Below are 20,195 nucleotides of genomic sequence, written 5' to 3' on the forward strand. Positions count from 1 at the left end.
GTGCTGGGTTCGGTGCCCTCGTCAGGGATGTTAAAGGTTTATTAATATTTTCTTGAGCCCTCCCCTCAGCTCTTTACAGAAAACACGGCACACTAAAGTAAAGCATGACAAGATAATAAAGAAGCATTAAATTGGTTCCATTTAAACCTCAGTGACTTAATGGGATTTCTAAAATGAGCCGATATATGCGCTCTAATAAAAATCTGACAGAGACAGAACGCCGTTTCCATTTCATGTATAAAAAAGGTGCTAATGTGAGTCACTATAAGAGGGATCTTTCTGATGTGACTACCAACTAAACCACAAACAGTAGCTGTTGCACCAGAAAGTGCTTGAGACTCTCTAACAAGGTCTAACACGTGCACATTTCTCTGCAGGAATAAGCAGCCATGTGAAGTTACCCTCCTCTCCATGTTAGTCAATGATGATGTTATATATAGGTCAGCTTGCAAGGGCGCCCTTCAAGAAGCTTGATGCTCTTTATTATGACTCAGCTATTCCGTTTGCTCCCATCAAACGTCATCAGTGCTCTGCTCTATTCCTCTGTTAACTGGCTATCATCACACACGAATTGCAATATTTATTGAGTCCTGCTCGCCCCATTTTGATGAAAGTTCCCAAAACAAATAATGTGTCTGTTCAGCGATCATTTCAAGCTGGTGGAGGAATTCAAGGAATCTATTGTGGACATTAATATGACCTGTGCTGTTACATACCTATATGCCATTTGTGTGTTACTAAGTAGTGGGTGTGCTGTTGTTCTTTTAACTTTTAATGTTTCTTTTTTAGCTCTCATACCATTTTCTCTAGAGGTTTTGCCTTTTGCCCACGCTGTCATTATAAATAATAATATGTTTTTAAAGCCTTTCCTGGTTAAGTAAAGAGAGAAACTTAACTGCAGTACAAGCATCACATAAAAACAAAACAAAAAAACATTTACAATAAAGAAGATGCTTTCAGTCTATTCCCATCTGGCTTTTAGTGAGCTAGTTTGAAGGTACAACTCATGCCGGTGTGAGTCTGCAGTCCGTACAGCTGTATACTGATTCTCCGGCTTTACAGAGGATTACAGTTCCTCTCCCATTTCCCCAGGACTTCCCCGGCAAACGTCTGACAGCATTTCAATAAGGGTAAGTATTTACGTGAGCTTTCTGGCCATCACTCCACTGCATCTTCAGTACACCTTGGGCATGTTTCCCGCTTTCCACCGGAGCAAATGAGCTCTGCTCAGGAAGCACGCTGCTTGCTGTCTGATGCACGACCTCTTCAGCAATATTCAATTGAGTGTAAATGTCAGCAACCCTTTTCCAGAACTTCCCACTGAGTTTAAGTAAAACTGACATTTATGAAGCGTCGACCATATGGTGGATGAAATTAATAGCACAGTGTTTTTATCTGACATTGCTTTCAAAGTCTAACAAGGACATTATGATGAAACTTGAATCTCTGCTAGTTAGTTTAATTCAAATCAATTCAAGTTTATTTATATAGCGTCAAATCACAACAACAGCCACCTCGAGTTGCTTTATAATCAAGTAAAGACCCTACAATAACACAGAGAAAGCCCCAAACATGCAGGTGGCCCTCTGTGAGCAAGCACTTGGTGACAGCAGGAAAGAAAAACTCCCTTTTAACAGGAAACAACCTCCAGCAGAACCAGGCTCAGGGAGGGGCGGCCGTCTGCTGCGACCACTTGGGGTTGATGGGAGGAAGACAGGGCAAAAGGTACACTGTGAAACAGAGCCAGACTGACTCAGAGTTTCAGGAAATGCAGACATCACAGCTGTTTTCAGTCACTGCATGTTGGTTGTGAAACAGACTAAAATACTCAGAAAATCGCACCACACATATCACAGAACGCCGCCTTTTGACCTTTGTCAATACCAATCTATTAGTTTCAGGACTTAACCTTGTTTTATATATAGCACTTGCGTGTTATAACCCACAGAATTATGCACACAAGTTGTTAGCCTGAGGGAGTGAAGTGGCCTAAATACGGGCATATCCAGTGTTATAAGTAGCACTGTTAACAGAGAGCACAAAGCCACAATTGGACACATCAGACAAGCACATTCATGAAGTCATCAAATGGGCCAGTTACTGAGTCATTATTTCAACTTCAGTCTGAGTAACTGTCAAACGGATCCAGAGATATACTGAAAAATGTATCTCTCACTCACTTTTGCTTTTTAAAGTCTGTTTATTAAAATGGATTTTACATAATTTCTAAAGCATTTATTACATATAGAGCCAAGTATTCTCCTCACTCGTTTTGTTTAATGGTTTCAAGAATCGAAAACTTCACTTGATTATAGTGACAGTCTCTGGTTTAGCATCATTACTCAGAGTTGAAACCTGTGAAATTGGATGTGAAACTTTGCAGCCACGTGCACGACTGCATGTCACGTTTAAGATGACATTAGAGGAAACGCCTGCTGGGAGAAATACGCGGCAGCAGAAGCACTTTGATATATACACGACCTCATTTTCCTTGCAGATAACATAAATGAGGGCTGGCACTGGATAATTAAAAAGGAGAACTCCAGATGTAAACAGCATCTTCAGAATCAAACGGCACGCTGTGCATCTACTGCTACCATTTATCCTTGGTCAAGGATCAAGAGGAAGCAGTTTCCATGTAATGGCGTGTCGCTCTCCTGGTTGGCTAGAAGTGAGCATTTAGCCAGGATCACAGTGTAGATAAAGAGGAAAACCAGGAGGAATATTGTGCATGTGTTAACTTACATTAATAATACAGGCAACAAAATTAAAACCCTGACCACCGTGGAGCATCCCTGCTGAGCACAGAGGCTTCCAAGGGAGTTTCATGTGTAACTAAACAATAAAAGTAATACCTCTGAAATTCCTGATATGAAATGATGATATTGTACTTTTGCATTATGGCACCCAAGGTCAGGACTGCAATAAGTTGTCTGAAAGCTCCCAAGAAAGTAAGGAGATAAAAAGGGATTGCTCAGTGCTGTAAAACTCACAATAAAACCTTTCATGTTTCCTTTCTATAACATTTCCTGTAAAATGCTGGGATTTATGGCTTGACTTAGATTTTCAGTAAATGCTCCGAGCCTCCCAAAAGAGCACACCTTATAACACTGTCTGTCATGTTATCGCTTTTTGTATGAACATTAGATCTTTGCTGTTCAAATACTCTCTAATGATATATATATATATATATATATATATATATATATATATATATATATACACATATATATATATCATTAAAGCACCTCTAATGCTTTTACACTAAGGTTTATCTTTTAGCCTAAAATTAACTGCACTTATGAGCAGAAGCCAATATGAGCTATGAATTAGTGTGCCAGTTATTTGTTTTTCTCTCCAGGACCTCAACCCACAATTCTACTTCTAATTGCACTCAGTTCAATCCAAAAGGATCACAAGTAGGGTGGCATAAGCAAAGACTGACATTATCATCTAAAACCTCTTTTTCTTTAAGGCTGGTTTCACATCTGTCCCAAGTGGTATTGATTTGAAAAACTTTGTTAGGCTATAACATAATTTCAGTCAGAATAAAGCAATTTAACCTACATCACTGGTTGTTCATGCACTACATCTTTAAAAGTTTCTTGAAGCTGTGCCTAAACAAAGAAAAGGAGTTTACAGCTACTAGCTTTGTGAAGGTTTACAGCATGGCAGCGCTTTAGGCTACATGCTAACACATGGCTAGCACAGAAGACAAAGTATAAGTGAGGGTAAAGAGAATGTAAGTAAGCAAAATTTACTTATATAACACCTTTCTACATAAGAATCACTAACTGCTTCACAACAGTCTTCAACAAATAAAAAAAAAAATACAGATATTAAATCACAACAAAGACAACACTAGTTAAAAGCTAGCCTATACAAACAAGTCTTAAAAGTTTCAGTAGTCTGCAGATCTCAAATGTAATGGTAGTGCATTCCATAGTTTAGAAGCCACAACATCAACTGTCTCCTTAGGTTTTTATTCTCAAGCAAAGAACCATCAGCAGGTTTTGACCTGGTTTAAGACCTCAATGACCTGCAAGTTAAATATGGGTGTAAGAGTTGGCTAATATAAGCTGGCATTTGACCATGCAGAAAAAACGTTTTGAGCTATTTTTGTAAGACAAAAGTAAGTACTGCATTCCACTGTAATCTATCCAGTATAGCAGTTGAGAAAGTGGTGGGGCAGCAAACAGAAGGACACACCTCATGGATTCACTGGTTATGGATTGATTTGAGCCCGCTTAAAAATTCTGGACACAAAATTTTTGTATTGTCATCAATTACTTATTCCACCACCATCCATTTAATCCTGCGGCAAACAGCTGAATTAGTGAATGGAACACATTTTGGCCCTACCCTTAAAAGTATTCACACATCATCCATAAAATACTAAATGCTGCACACACAGTGTTAATCACAGTGTTTATGGACCTAATGAAGAAACTAAAGTGCATATATGCCACCTGGCAAATTTACTGCATAGATAATTACAGAATGTGAGCACTTCTGCTCAGTCATATAGTGCTAAGGTAAATCAAGCAAATGATGCATATATAAGTAGCACAAGTATTTAACCCACATGGATTTAACTTGGCTGCAGTGTTCAATTTCAAATGCTGAAACTGTATAAAAATATAAACCGTCAAGAAGATTTAAACTAATCATACATTTTCTTGGAGACAGTGTCAGGAGGTTTAAACAGTACAAATGCAATATATGCCAAAGTAAGGAGACTTTGCTGGGAGCCTAGTTGCAGAATTTCAATCAAACTGAAGATGATTTAAGGATGACTGCGTTATGCAAGCATAAAGTGCATCATAACAATCTTGACGGGATGTGACAAAGGCATAAGCAGGAATGAGAAAATCTTTACATAACCTGGCTAAAGACCTGATGTGACTTTGACTGAAAAAACAGGACAATTTAAGAGGTATAGCAGATGACACAGAATAGTCAGGAGCACCACATGGATACATTTGCTACAGTCTCATTTCATGGTGTTAGAAATTTGTAAATCAAAATTGAGCAGTCATTTTGCATACATTTTCAATAAAATTGCTAATGTAAATTATTCATTTTTGCAAATGACTCACTCTGTGTGCTGAGGGATCTATTTGATCCAGTTTAAGTTTTGGCTGCAAAGACCTGCAGTGCTGGAATGTCATGTACAATATTGTAATGATGAAGAGGGAAGCTGTGGATTCACTCCAGCCCTCTGTCAGGTGCAGATGTTCAGTGTTGGACATGCTCTTCCATTCAAATGTTGTAACTAGGGCAACAAGTAATTTATCTATTGCTCTATTTTTACAAGTCTTTTTCAATTCTTTCAATAAAATGCCAGAAAACTGGCCTTTAGAAAAAAAAAGGCAATCTTTTATCATCAGAACACTTTGGTGTCTGTCAGCTTATTGATTCATTTGTTCCAAACTGTTGACACAACAATCAGTCTAACACAGGTTTGCACAGGTTAGGCCTAAAATATTATATCACAAATTCAAAAATCATAGTTGCGCCTGTCATACCATAAAATGTGTAAGTTCTCTTTAACCAGGATCGCTGAAAAATACAACAGCTGCCCAGATTTGACTGAAAACTTCCAAGTAATATAGGATGTTTTGGAAAGACATGATCTCAAAATGACGCCTCTCAGGTTAGTTTGAGTTTATATTCCACCTTATATACCCTCATCCTTTTTTTCTTCTTATCAGCTCAAGCATTTGCATATTTGTTGAGAGACAGGACGCCCACAGCAACGTTTTCATGCAGAGGAATGAATCACAGTGCTCTGCAATCATGAGACACATTTCTTAAAGTCCAGAACTTAAAGCTATTTCTTGTTTGCAGATGGTGGAATTGCTTCAGTGTTTCTTTTTGTCTCAACATAATGAAAAATTATAATAATATGGACCCAAAAAGGAGTGCATTTCACTAGTCCGTTTCTCCATTGCTTTATAGAGTACGTTATTAAACTGTCACATGGCTGTTATCTCGGACAAAGTGCCGCTGGAAGAAAAAACCAACAACTTAATCAAAATGATATTTTATGGAACAGATTGCTCACAAATGAAGGAATGGATGAAATAAAAGTCTTAAAATCTGGTAATTAGGAGGCCTTATTTGAACAACATGCTGGTAACCAGAGGGAGTTAAGGTGCAGCCGCACAGATGAATATTAATGGAAATTTGATTAAACATTCCCACATCTTTAACTGAATACCCCACAGGCAAAGCGCTTACAGAACAAAACAAATTAGCTTGGCAATTTTAATTATCGATGTTCTGTTTTCTTACACATCCCTTGTCTCTTTTTTTTTTTTTTTTTTTGCTATTGAGATCCCAACAACAGCTGTTCTGATGTAGTTAATGTTTTAAAGGACAGAGCTAACATTTGACTTTCTGCCCTTTGGCTGTCTTTTCTACTGATGTTCTATGTAGTTTATATCATTTCTAACACTGCGGAGTGAACATTAGTACGCGCACACACACACACACACACACACACACACGTGAAAATTTGACCAGTTAAGTGAAACATTAAATTAGAAATCTCAGAAAAGAAAATGTGAATACGTGTAGAAAGTGCTGCTGCTTCTCTGCTGCTTATGTAAGTCTTGCCAGTGGACGCTGTTCACAGACTAAACTGATTCAATCTTTTTCAACAGAGAGCCATTCTTTGTATTTTTATCATTGTGAAGTGTTGGCAGTAACCACTACTTTCAAAGAAACGGGGGAAAGTGATGGATTTTGAAATGCATTTTAGAAACACATTAAGGTTTTTTTCTGTGAATATGATAAGCATATCTAAGGCTAAAATCAAAAGGCGAAACAAGAGGCAGCTGTTGTTAAGTCGGGGAGATGTTACGATAATGATGACTGATGAACCGGGGACAAACTAGCTCCACAAGTAAAAGAAGAGCCTCTGTTTAAACTGAGGGATTAACTCTTTCTTCATTTTCTCTATTCAAGTAAATCTATGATCTTTCAAAGCAGCCATTATTTCTAGAGTTTTGACTCGGCTCAGTTGATATTGTTTTTTTATTTATCAGGCCTGAGACGATCTTTGGGAGCATGTAGATGTTACTCCTGACATATACTTATTTAATAGCTTAGCTGGCACTCAAGTGAAGTGCTACGACACACCTTTCAAATGGTTTTAAAGGAAACAGGCACAGGCTGAGAGCACTTTGTTAATCACTTAATAATAACAAAAGGTGAAAAGTGTCCCTTTCATTTGTTCACTTCATTCCTGCATTGAGTAAACAGCTTTGCCGCCTCACCGTGTGTACCAAATTACACTGATCACTCCAAAGGGGAACCGCAATTAGAGCTCTAAACAAGGTGACTGATTGGCACAGGTGGTGACTTATCATGCACGGATGATGCCGTGTTTACCATTTCTAACAAAAAGCAACTATGGGGAAAAAAAGTGCGGCTTCAAGTAGTTTTTAAATTTGATCTGAAACGATAAGAGAGCACAGATTACTCAGCTGCAGAGCTGAAAATAAAGTCTGACAAGCTAATAATAATTGAATAATGTGTCATTATTTTGCAGAGCTTTTCTACTCAGACTTGTATGAAATGGTTAATGCTCTCAGTCAGAACCCCGACTGCAAGAAAATTCTCACTCTATCATAGATTTTAGTCTCAGAGGTCTGTAGCTCAGCCTACAGCAAAATGATACTAATGCAAAAAAATAACATTCTGCTTCATTTAAATCACTGCAGGAAAGTGACATAAAGCGATGCAGTAATGACAAAATTGGAGAGTTCAGTCCACTGCAACCCCCACCGAACAGTGCCCCACATTGCCTGCATCACTGCTCCTCCATGTCTGCGATTCTACCTTGCAGCCTGGCCTTCCGCAGCAGTGCACAACCATCAGCCAGGCTCATGCGGCATGCAGTTCTGGTGGGCGACACCCCTGACTTACTAAATCACGTCAGCCTCAGACACTGCTTCCAGTTTGCTCCGCTCTCTGGCCTGCAAGAACTTTTCAAAGATCAGGCAAGCAGATTAACCAGGGCCTCGTGTTCGGCATGCTTGTTTGTCACCGTTTAATGCAAACTGTTTTCTTCACTGGAGGAATAAAGACGTGAATATTTTTGTAGTTTTTAATGCTTTAAAGGTATTAAACAAGAAATGCTGGTATATTCTGAACAGTATATTTAAGGAAGTGCTACAATGTCCTTGAGAGAATATGCTGTGGAAAAAAATTTTGTGGGTTATTCCAGTCAGTGGCTGTAGCAAACTTGAATGAGGACTGTCCCCGAGAGGACTCCACTTTGGGGACACTTGGCAAATTGTAACAGGCTTTGCAACTGCAGGTTTTCACAACATTTAAGACATGCAAAGTTTGGCTATGGTTAGCTGAAAGAAAACCTGAATAGCTGACAGCAACAGAGTAAGGCAATGAGCTACACACAGTGCCCTATATTTGTGCCCTAAATATCAACAGCAGTAGGACTTCAGCATGTTGTCTGGACCCTACATGTGCAAACATCGGCATCTTTTTCCAGTCCCAAGGTAGCCCTCACTTTCTTTGCGTTATGTTATAAATATTTAATACAGTGCTTAGCAATAATACAGGCCATAAATCATTTATTGATAAGAAAACATTACCATTCCACTGAAAACGCCAAACTGTACAAGCAATGGAAACAACACTCCACTTGAGAAAAACAGCTAGTGGACTGAGTCTTGACGCAGACTCTTAATGACAGGCAGGGCCAATGACAGCAGATGCTCTGATTTGACACAGTGCACTCTGACAGCACAGTATCAGCCTCAGAAGCAAATGCAGGATTTCTCATACACAAGCACACAGCAACACTTTCCAGTATCAGTGAAGCTGATTTTAGGGAAGAAAAAAACTGTTTTCATGTCAGTTGATATTTCTGCAAACATGAAAATTCTTTGTTTATTCTTCTTGTTAAATTATTGGTATTATTCAATTTATTTCATTTATTGTTTGTATTCCAGTGCTTTCCTAATTTATTAGCCACCCACTGTGTTGTTTAGTTGCCCCCCTGTCTATAATTACATATTCAGCCAGGCTGCTAATAGTAAAATAATTTTTTGCCAGGCTTAAGGGAAAAAGCAACAATACTGCAATATTTATTCTAAATGTTTTAACCCAGATCCCTTATGTTGTTTGAAATTTGTTGAGAAACAGCATTAAATTATTCTGGAAATATTTCTTATGGATGGTGAAATTAAATTTTTTTTAACATTAACCCCCAAACAGTGGCGGACCGCAGCATATGTGCTGCTCTCATCTTTGACAACATCGCCCTCTTCTGGTGTTGTAGTGGAAATGAGGACATGAGATAAGCGTTAGAACTTACACCTGTGTTTAACATGGCTCAGAATTATTAGTATTACCCTGATAGTGGGATGTCGCTGCTCCTGATATGAAGTGATATTAGCTAAAGTACACATCGCAATCGTAACTTATGACCAAGATTAGAATCAGTAGTGGTGGATAAGTTTAAATTGTAATGGTATGGTTTATTTGTGGGTTATTGATTACATTAAAGACTTTTGTATCAAAGGCTTAAAATAAAAGAATTTAAATGTTCTCACGTCTTATATATTGCTTTACGAGCCCTCAATATAAATGCAAGACTCAACTTCAAATCATCCACTATTAAGTTTCTTAAAATTTTAAGTTTGACGCATGCATCCTCTGCTTGCCATGATGAATCACCTCTCCAGGAACGTACGTCTTCAATGATCTTGGAAAATAGAGTAGAAAAGCCAAGACATTATTAGTATTTTCGCTCTCCCGCAGTTTTCCGTGAGGTATTTTTACCTAGAGGCTTGAAACTTTGTATTGCTGCAAAATTTATTAGCACTCGTGACAACATGACAAATAGCACAATTATCTGGCTCATCATGATGTTTATCATCATCAGTCCTATGACTGAGAGCCATTTTAAAATTGACCTCCATAAAGGAGCTTCAAATTGAAAATATTGACTTTTTGTAATGTGAAAATCTTATAGATCTTTCCAGTTATCCATATTAGAAAAAAATATGGCTGATGCACCAATTATATAAACAGCTGCTTTATAAACTTAACTCTGACTCGTGTCAAAAAGTCTCCATGTATATCTAATTTTACTTGCAAAATCAAACACCACAGATTTCACTTAAAAATATATTTTATTATTTATTTATTATTTTATTGCAAGGACAAGAAATTTAGATTATTCAGAAAATGGACCATTGGATGGTCACAGAATCCTCGAAGAATTACAGAACCTTAAATTTATATTACTCTACATGTAACACACAGTATCTGCTTAGTTCAAATGTGACATGTCTGATTTTAAGTGGTTTGTCTCAATCAAATGATTTCCAGGAGCTGTATGTTATCAACACTGCCAACAGTTAGAATTTAAAGGTGTGTTTACTGGCTGCAGTGACTCATCTTCAGGTATCAGCTGTGCAGACTGCCAGTGGATGGTTCCACACTGTCACTCTGTCCTTCCTCCTCCGCAGAGTCCTCAGAGCTGTTTACCACTGCAGCACTGAGAGTATGGAGCTCCTCCAAAACACACAGAAGTGTCTCTGACAGGATGCAGACAGGTCATTGGTCAGCTCTGTCACGTCTGTGTAAATGCTGGGACTTCAAAAAAAACTGTGTGGAGCATGCAAAACTAAGACATTTCTTACCATCTGCAGGTAGTTGGACTTGTGCACCTACAGAACAGCTCCATTCTGAAGCGTTTTGTCGAGGTTTCCATGGAGCAGCAGAGTTTTGCCGAGCTGTTGCCTGAGCTCTCTGGTGCTCCTTCATCAGCCCTCTATCGGCAACCGTGACCTGGAACAAATGCAGGTCGAATGACACAGAAGCAAAAATCTCCACGACTGTGTTTTGCTATAATAAAATCTTACCAAGTGTTGGTTTTTGTCCTTCACTGTCTCCTTCAGTTGATTGTGCTGGACTTTCCTCTTTGTGTTTTCACTCTCCGGATTTCGGCTTTGCTTCATCTCTTCCAGTTTCTTTGCTGCCTCTCTCTCAAACTCCCGCAAAGTCATTACTGCAACAGACGATACAGACGCCTCAAAAGCCACAGGGATATGCTGCTATATACTGTGTAAACAATTCCAATCATATTAGAGCAAAGTCTGCATTAAGGATATGACTTCATTCCCATATGTAAACCTGCAGTGTACTGAGGCAGCATACAGTTAATCTTACTACCTGCTTTGGTGTGCTCTTTCCTGACTGTGCTGACTTGAGCCTCCATTTCTCTCAGCTTCTCAGAACACCGCTCCTCAATCTCAGACACTCTTTCCTGCAGGGCTGAAGCAGGGTAGGGGAAACAAATGCACCACTCCTCAGTACAGTGTTTGACATACAGAGAGTCTGAGTTCAATACTTCTATGTGACTCCAGGGATGCATTAGGTTTCAGTGTATATGTTTGCACATTTTTATAGTCTACATAAAAAACTACAACACAGTGTTTGTGTGCGTGGTCAGTCTGTAACGTTATTGTTTTTGGTTAACCGCTCTCACAGCATTGTTCGCTTTTAGGCACAGAGAACAGCTGCTTTCAGCTGAAGGGCCTTCTGAAAGGTGCACAGCGAGCTGCCTCACCCTGCTCACTCTGCTCTTGCTGGCTGAGCAGCTCACAGCGGACTCTCTCCAGGGTGACCTTAGTGTCCTGCAGCTGGGCCTGGATCTGCTGCAGGTTCTGCTCAGCCTCCTCTCTACCGGCTACAGCCTGCTCGAGCTCCACCCAGCTCTGCTCCAGCTCCTGCTGCTGTAGCCTAACTTTACTCTCATCTGTGAAGGGTAAAAAGTGCGCAGAGACACATGCATTACAGAAATGTGGATATGTACCAGACAAACAGACGATGTACTATAATGGGTGTTGTGATCCGTATGGGGTCTCACATTGCTCTTTCAGATCAGCGAGAGCGTTCTCGATAAGCACTGGGGTTCTTTTGAGCTCTCTAGTGAGTCTGTCTCTCTCTTCGCACACCAAACTGTGCTCTATCTGGAGGTTTCTGATGCTGCAGGGCAACAAAGATAAAATGGTACAGCAAACAGACAAGCAGAAGTAGAGAAGGCTCTGCATGATGCATAACAAAGTAAGCTAAACAGCCTGAAAGTTACTTTTTGCATGAATTATAATCATCTTGTATAGATACACTGACAGCATAAGACAGCAACACCTGCTATTCACAACACTTATTTCAACCACATTAGCGACTCCTGTTATATATGTCCCATAAAATCATTATGCAGTATGCCACGCTATACCAGCATACAATCAAAACTCCGAACCCTTCCCTCCATGCACTTATTTTATTTCCTTTATTGTTCATGCATCTCACCACATATGAAAGCAGCATCTCATGTCAACTATGTCTACTAACGCAAGAACATGCTGCCATAGTAGAACATGAGCTTTTTATGCGAAAGCCAAAAGAGCAAGTGAGTGGAAGAACAAGACGCTTATAAAGGCTATCTCTTGGCCTAGAATGAGGAGAGCCTAGTGAAAAGACACGTGACCTCAGTCAGATATGATTTTGTGTATGTCTATGATCCAGAAAGAAAGTGAAAGAGAGAATCACCCACATTGAAAAATAAATAAATAAACTGTACCTTTCAGCATCCTTATCTGGCTGTTTACAGGCCTTTTCAACTTTCTGCAGGGCTGCCTTCCTCATGACCAAAGCTGCAAAACAAAACCAGATATAAATTCTTTATGTTCTTCTAGCTATGCTGTTAACCCATCAGCATATATATATACACACACATCTGTACCTTGGACTGTCTCCACTCGTCTTTTAGCAAATGTCAGCCTCTGGGTAAAAGTGTTGAGCCTTGCTTTAGCTGCCTCCACTTCTGCCACCTTGCTTTCAAACGCCTGACAGAATCTGTAAGGCACAGCCAATATATGTCTGTCTTGAATTCTATTTCTATTTTTCTAATACGTCTCCTCATCTTTCCTTATCCTCTCAAATTCAGTTTTGCTATTTATTTATTTTTTTACCTCTGCACTGCCTCTGTCAAGGTTTTAAGTTCAGCCTCTGCTTTCTGGCTCTGTAACTTCAACTGAACATTTTCCTTGTGAACACTGGCCAAATCCTGTTTCAGTGCCTGGAAAGAAAAACATTCCCACATATAACAGAGCATCTTTCACAGATCTGTTTTACTGTTTTTAATGCGGTGCTTAGTTTTTAAGATTGTCTTTCCCCAGGTGCTGTCCTTTAAACCTCAATGGCTCTGGGAACCAAAGTTTTGGTGCAGTCAGCATCATCTGCTGTGGTAAAAAATGTACGAGCATTTATCACTTTCCTAGGCAGACCGAAGTTTATTACGCATCATCAGAATTTCAGACAGCCATGTAAATCACATCAGTTGCCCTGGTACTAACATCCTTTTCCACCCTCTCGAGGTCCAGCTCAGCGATCCTGTCATGTAGGCTGTGTTGGAGCACGCTAGCTCTGTGCTGCTCCTGCTGCAGCTGCTGCTCTGCAAATCTGACCTAAAACACACATCATTGCAGTCCCACATTGAACACAGTTTTAAATACGCTGGAATTACCTGTACTGTGTGGTATAGGAAAATAATAGCCGTTTTCATACTTTTGAAATCAGTTTTTCCTTTTCTCCTCTTATCTCGATGTCCTTTGAGCGAAGCTGGACACACAACTTGAACACTTTCTCTCTCCACAGCTGAAGCACTTGAAGGCCTTCGGATCCTTTCTTCACAAGTGGATCCATCGATGTCTGTGGAAACACACACATATGGGAGACACAAATACACACATACACTTCAGTGCACACACCACATGAGCATGCATAATTGTTTTCAAATTAGCCTTGATGTTTTCTAAAGCACTACATCTTGAAATGAGGAGTTTTCTTCTCTCTTTCCCACAATGTAATACTGCACAAAGGATCTGGGTACTAAAGGTAAACTGACAATGTTTATCAATGGACAATATAGTAGTTTTTATATCAGTCAACTTTACAAAGAGCCCAATGAAAAATAATAATAATTTGCATCCAAAACAGCACCAATTTTCTAAATGCATTTGTGTACTGAAGACCTTCTGTGGATCTAGGCTCTTTCAGTTGCTCATGTCTCTTCATATAATGCCAGACTGACTCGGTGATGTTGAGAAATGGCTCCGTAAGGGCCAGGCCAGGCCATACCATACCATCTCTTTTAGGAGGTCGTGCCAATCATGATATAGGAATCTGACTGCATGTTTGAAGCTGCTGTCACATACAGCAAGGTAAATAATCTGGGACTGACCAAACCCCTTCCAGATGATATTCCATGACACGTAAGAATCTCAACATCTAAACTAGGCTAAACCTTTCCAAAGTACTGTGTAATAACAGAGCATCACAGAGGACGTAGCCTCCAAAAACAAACTAAGCGGTTTACTATAATTACCTATCTCTACCAACTGTTATCATATCTCAGTCTCCTGCAGCGCTACTCAGTATACGCATATGTGAAGTGAGCACCCAAGTGAGTTAACTTAAGACCGATAAAAAAGTGTAATTCTCTGTAATTTTACACTTTTATTTCTTTCAATTTAAACCCAAAGAGTTGTGCTAACAGATTTCTTTAATCTACTACAGCAGCATTTCTTTATTATGTACAAAAATGGCCCTTTCTTCTCATTAGGATATCTCAGATATTACATGTGTAGTTAAATGTATATACACAGAAAGAAAGGTGTGTTTCACTAGTCCAGCTTACTCAATGTGGTCTGTGATGTATATTCAGTTTGACATTTCTTACCTTACGTGGTCCGCAAACATCCTTAGAGAAAACACAAAATCATAGGCATCTGCTGGTTTCACATTGGACTGCTGCTGATCACCAGATGTTTTAAACACAGTTTTGTATCATGTTTTGCTATGTAAATTTAGAAAGAAAGAAAAAAACCACTCACCTTTTTCACCATTTTCTCTTCTTGGAGGGCGAGTATCTCATTCACAGAGTTAAGCCTGACTGTCAAAAGCTCTGCAGTTGTCTGAAGAGCAGCTTTCTCTTTGTTCAGCCTCTGCAAAATGGACAAGATTAAATTACACACAATTAGAGTTAATTATATAATTTGTACATTAACTCATTCATATTTTACTGTTCTTCCTTTACCCTAGTGAAAAGAACATTTGAAAGTCCCATGCAGTTACTTTGCAGTATGCTCATTACGATCAATACTGTTTATATTGCCTCTACCTCAACAGCTTCATTTAATCGTTCCCTCTCTCCTTTCTCTGGTGCAAGCTGGCCGATGTAATTTCTGAGGCTTTGCAATGTAGCAGACTGTGTCTCAAAAGCTTGTCCCATTTGGCTGAAAAATAAACAACAACATGCCCCCCACCACACACACACAAAACAGTGACTACAGAGTGCTTTAAATGCTTTAGTTCTGTTCCGATTTAGATTGAATGAAGCACCTTAAATGTTCTTTTAGTCCATTTCTCTCAGTAGATACTTCCATCAGAGTGTTCTTTAGCTGCAGCAGTTCTGAGGTCACTGACTGAAGTCGGTCCTGTAGTTCACCATTTGTTTTTTGTGCTGCATCCAACTCTGCATGATGGGATGCATTCAACTGTTGCAGCTGAAAATTAGGAAAGTTTAAGACACAGACAAATAGGGACATAATGACTTATTCATCTTCAATTACACATTCTCGCATTACTTGCAAAGTCAGAGTGAAAGGAACTGCTCAGAGTTCTGCTTAGAGATACTTAGTGGTTGTTGCATTAAGGCCCTTAATCCTAAAGGAGGTCACCCAAGTACAATGTTTATGATCAGTTAAACACACCTCCACCTCCTTGTTGTTCTGAAATTCCTCTAGTTGCTCTAATAGTCTGAGAGTCTGTTGTTTGGCTTCCTCTTCAGCCTGCAACCTGCCCATTTCAACCTTCAAAGCAAGCTCCCGGGATTCTTCTTTGCTCCTTTCAGCATCTCTCCTCAGCCTTGTAATTTCCTCATCAGACTCTGCTTTCAGTCTTTCAAGCTGTGAGAAAAAACAGACATATTACAAACAGAAAAAGCAGACTTTATTAACCTTATTATTGTGAAACGTGTTAAATTAAAGGTGACTAAAAGGTTTTATTGGGATCACAAAACTGTACAAAAACAAATTTAACTGCAAACTGCCAAAATAAGTTAGAAAATGCCAGTAACTCTCAGGTGATGTATGTCTACAAGAGTGTCGAAATGAAATGTTTTGTCAGTAAACATCATTACCTGTGAGCTTATTTTTTCCTTCTGTGCGCTGCAGAAACTGAGCTCCTCTCTGATTTGGCTGAGTTCAGACTTAGCCTTGGATAGATCCGTATGTATTGCTTCCATCTCATGGCTGTGTCTGTTGTGCAAAGGTTATTCCAAGTTAAGCTTGTTCAAAACCATTATTTGCTGACCTCCATAATGTGAGGTTACATACTAAATGTGCGGAGATGTCACATAATGACACAAGCACATCTCTTACCTGCTAAGGGTGTTGTCTTTGTCTCTGACCTCTTCCCTGCATCTTTCTGCAATCTCCTTTAGTGCCTCCACCTGCCCCTTTAACCTCTCTGCTTCAGCCTTGTGCTTTTCTGCCTCCAGTCGCCACTCTGATTCCCATCGAGACCAATTATCTCCTCTGTCTTTTGATCTGCATAAAAGGAAAGAGACCACATTAATATGTCCATATTGCCACCCAAGTGACAGACCATATAAAACATGTAGTGGATATACCTGGCTCTACAATCTGAACGATAATCAGGGGTCCTTATGCTGTCTCCTTGTAGCATCAAGATCCTCTGATTTTCCTTCCTCAGCTCCAAGATTTCCTGTTGGGCCTGATTGATGGCAAGCCATGGATTGGCAGGACTTGGTTCCCCTGATGATGGTACTGATATCATGCCTTGGTTTATCCAGGAGATGGGTGGCTGTGTCGCCGGCATTTGAACACATCTGTTTGTTCCAGCAGAATGGGCACTTGATGCAAAATGCGATGGCGGTATGAGGTCCTCCGGAGTCTCCCCTTCATAAAATAAAACAGTGTCTATGTGTTTGCATGCATTAGCTACTCTAATCCAATATAAGGTTCCCCATGTTCGCAAACAAGCCTTTGTTATGCTAAGTTCACTAAAGATAAACATGGCAGCTTCCTGAAGAATAAAATCACTTTTACTTGTTAAACATGAGTTAATGTAAGCGCCAAGTGGGCTGCACTGTAAGCTAACATTTGCTAATTAACAGTTTATTTAGCTCAACCTTTACAAGAATTTAGGAGCAACTTACTCGGAAGTGCTGGTGAGGTGAAATCAGTGGGCACTATCAGCCTCTCCTTCCCTAAAGTTTGTCTCTCCATGTTGAATAACTATTGCCACCACACAGGAAGGAAACAGTACACGACTGCTGTGGTGCGTTTAGCGTTTGTTCTCCCGCGAGTCACGTCATTCTTCACCGTTGCCTTAGTTACGGGTACAACAGCAACATTCAGAGCTCTCGGTTTGGGCAATTTTTGGTCGTATCAGTCGTTATTTTCCGTTCAAATAACCCACATGTTAAAGTTTCGATGTATCATATATCTATGCATATGAAATTCAACAAATTAAATGGTTTATTTAAGCATAACTGTTACATACTGAAACGCCAAAGTGCATCATGGGAAATTGGAAGGAGCGTAAAAATGTATTTGGGTTTTCATTTCCCTAATTATAGTCTCGCAGGAGTTCTTATTTCACGTAAACTGCCTTTAAATATCCCCTAAATCGTAACCCTGCATTGCCGCCTGTTTGTATGCGTTTCAGTGCAGCGTTTGCAGCGTCTACTGGAAGAGCTCTCCTGATAGACCAAATTCAGGGCGTAATCCTGAAATGATAGCACCATCTGTGGGTGGAGCACAGAAGGTATTCTGTGATGGGTAGCATATGTTGAGAAGAGGGGGCACTGAGGACTAAATTAACTGTCCTTCTGGGCAAATTTAAATTCGAAAATATTTTATTTAGATGAAAACAGACACTAGTTAGAAAAACATAGTAAATGTAAAAATTATGAAAACAATATGATATATGAGCTTTCCTGTCCCTTTGTGCAGAAACCACAAGTTTCAACAATAAGAAACACACATTATCATATTTATTATAGGAGAAATATTTATAAGTTAAATAAATCATTAGTCTGTGTCATTCCATTCTTTTGGAGGTGGTTACGTGAGCCATTTATATTCAGGCATTATCTAGATGTAAAGGGATATCATTTAGATAATTAGTGGTAAAGGGTCTCATGTAAATGCACTTAATGAGGTGATAACCTAAAATTACAACATTCCTTCTTTGCCTGGGACTCCCTCACCTCAAGAACACCCAGGGGTGTCTGACAGCCACATCATTTCTGCATAATATAGCCGGCCTTGCAGAAAAGGGCACTCTGAGCAGGTTCATAAGTGCAGGTCTGAATAGCAATTGGTGATCATTTGGTTACGTAACAGAATTTTTGGGGGTTGAGGGGCGTCTATAAATATTTTACCCACAACTGTAAAATCATTAGTATCCTTATATAATTCAGATGAAGCACTTGCAAATTTTTGTAGATTACTCATGAGTTACTTTCCTCCAGTGATGCACATTTTGCACACACAACATTTGTGATTTAAATCCACAAACTGTACACATGTGGCCACCTCCAGATAAAATCCTGTCTAATATTATCTATCTAACAGTCATGATAACCAGCATATTTCACGTATCCCGTTGTATTATTTTCCCCGGGTGTCTGCAGCAAACATTTGTATTTGCTGTTTCCTACAGTATATCCTGTTTTCTGTTGCTGCTATGACCCACTTTCCCCCTGGGGTTCATTAAAGTTTTATATCATCTATTTATGGCATTTTTGAGCAACACAGAGACCTTTTAGGTTGATTCATTTCCATAAATGATCACAAATAAATGCAAGATGATATGGTACATCACCGAGAAAGACAGGGAATGTCAGTACAACATGATAGTGTTCATCTTGTATAATATCCTTAATGTGGTGAAGGGGTGGATAGGGGAGTCCAGCAGGAGTGATGTGCATTGTTTGGACATGCCGATATTGTATCTTCTTACCACAAGGCGGGCACTGCAGCATAGGTCCTGAGGAACATCGCAGAGGGGAAGATGGATTGAGAAGGGCAAAGGGAATCAAAAAAGAAAGACAATACTCACCTTTATCAAAAAGCAAAAGGGAGAGAGAGAATTAGTATGTAAGCTTTGTTTCTATAATCAAGGTGAGCATTGACCACCTGCAGAGCATCAAACACGTAGTACATGAAAGCTATAAAGGACATTTTGATAAAGGCAGGCAGCAAATTGATCTGGGTCCAGACTAAAATGTTCCTTGTTTGGCTCTAGCAGGGCTCTTGAAGCAATGGTGAAGAGGTCTGCTTTTTGTTCACTCTTCAGTTCTGTTAGGTAAACTGTAGAACAAGCAGAACCTACAGAGAACCCCATTTCAACCACAGCACTGAGCCAACTCTCCAACCTCTGCAGACTTGCTTTTCTGATTAGAGCCCTCGCTCTTCAGTTTGAATTCAGCCGTTGTTCATATGGATCATTCAGATAACCATGTTTGTTTTTATTATATCAGAGTGTCACATGAATCCCATACTGGTCTATAATTTTCCCAGTATTTTAGATTTTAAACTGACCGACCCAAATTTTTGGTTAAAATGCTCAGATCTCCATTTGTGAAAAACTGGTTCCTCATTAGTCAGGGCATTTCATACTTTTACCCTCCCAGGTGGATGTGTCTGTCTGCTTCAGTGACAGTGACCTGTTTTTCTTACCACAAGGGCATTGCCAGCTGTGTACATACAGATACTGTCAGGTCAGCATTTCTCTGCCTTTTCTGAAAGCAACTTAAGCAGGACCATTCCTAACCCATCTGGCAGCCTTACAAATCTTACGCAGGAGCTGACAGATGAGTGTGTGACCCAGACCTGGAACCACAGGGTCAGGCAACACTGATTAAAAAGAAGATGTGGGTCTATCAGGCCAGCTGTAGGATGACTTCAGGCTAGAGAGGTCACTAAGAAATGACCTGGTAGATTTATTTCTGGCTTTTTTTGACTGAGTTAGGCAAATAACGCTAAAATTGAATAAATGGCGACTGTTAGATTTACAATGTTTTTGTCCTTTGATAACCAATAGTACTCTGCTCATGT

The 20,195-nt window shown here is 39.6% G+C and overlaps 1 protein-coding gene across 3 annotated transcripts; it reads right to left on the minus strand.

Annotated features, from left to right (window-relative positions):
• Window positions 1-10,343: 10,343 nt before the first annotated feature.
• cchcr1 (coiled-coil alpha-helical rod protein 1) lies at window positions 10,344-17,636 on the minus strand. 3 transcript variants are annotated; one of them, XM_005472008.3, is made up of 20 exons: window positions 17,288-17,635; window positions 16,739-17,027; window positions 16,488-16,655; window positions 16,247-16,364; window positions 15,819-16,013; window positions 15,448-15,611; window positions 15,227-15,341; window positions 14,940-15,050; window positions 14,786-14,806; window positions 13,612-13,755; window positions 13,401-13,511; window positions 13,017-13,123; window positions 12,788-12,900; window positions 12,626-12,698; window positions 11,912-12,030; window positions 11,612-11,800; window positions 11,215-11,316; window positions 10,905-11,050; window positions 10,683-10,830; window positions 10,344-10,577 (listed from the first exon to the last, which is right to left on the minus strand). In XM_005472008.3, exons 1-20 carry the CDS (start codon window positions 17,355-17,357, stop codon window positions 10,447-10,449), a joined length of 2,634 nt encoding a protein of 877 aa, XP_005472065.1. In that variant the 5' UTR covers window positions 17,358-17,635; the 3' UTR covers window positions 10,344-10,446. The 3 variants fall into 3 exon arrangements, with proteins under 3 accessions (XP_005472065.1, XP_005472066.1, XP_025766807.1); XM_005472009.3 differs by lacking the exon at window positions 14,786-14,806 and having other exon boundaries at window positions 17,288-17,634; XM_025911022.1 differs by lacking the exons at window positions 10,344-10,577; window positions 10,683-10,830 and having other exon boundaries at window positions 10,978-11,103; window positions 17,288-17,636.
• Between the last annotated feature and the right edge of the window lie 2,559 nt (window positions 17,637-20,195).

This window comes from Oreochromis niloticus, linkage group LG10, assembly GCF_001858045.2.
Source record: "Oreochromis niloticus isolate F11D_XX linkage group LG10, O_niloticus_UMD_NMBU, whole genome shotgun sequence".
NCBI lineage: Eukaryota > Metazoa > Chordata > Actinopteri > Cichliformes > Cichlidae > Oreochromis > Oreochromis niloticus.

Excerpts from the sequence above, each read along its gene's own strand:
- cchcr1 (XM_005472008.3), bottom strand. The coding sequence starts at position 17,357 with ATGGAGAGACAAACTTTAGGGAAGGAGAGGCTGATAGTGCCCACTGAT. Across the intron at positions 12,699-12,787 it reads ACGAGTGGAGACAGTCCAAG|CTTTGGTCATGAGGAAGGCA; the intron begins GTACAGATGTGT and ends TTTGTTTTGCAG. Across the intron at positions 10,831-10,904 it reads AGGACAAAAACCAACACTTG|GTCACGGTTGCCGATAGAGG; the intron begins GTAAGATTTTAT and ends CATTTGTTCCAG.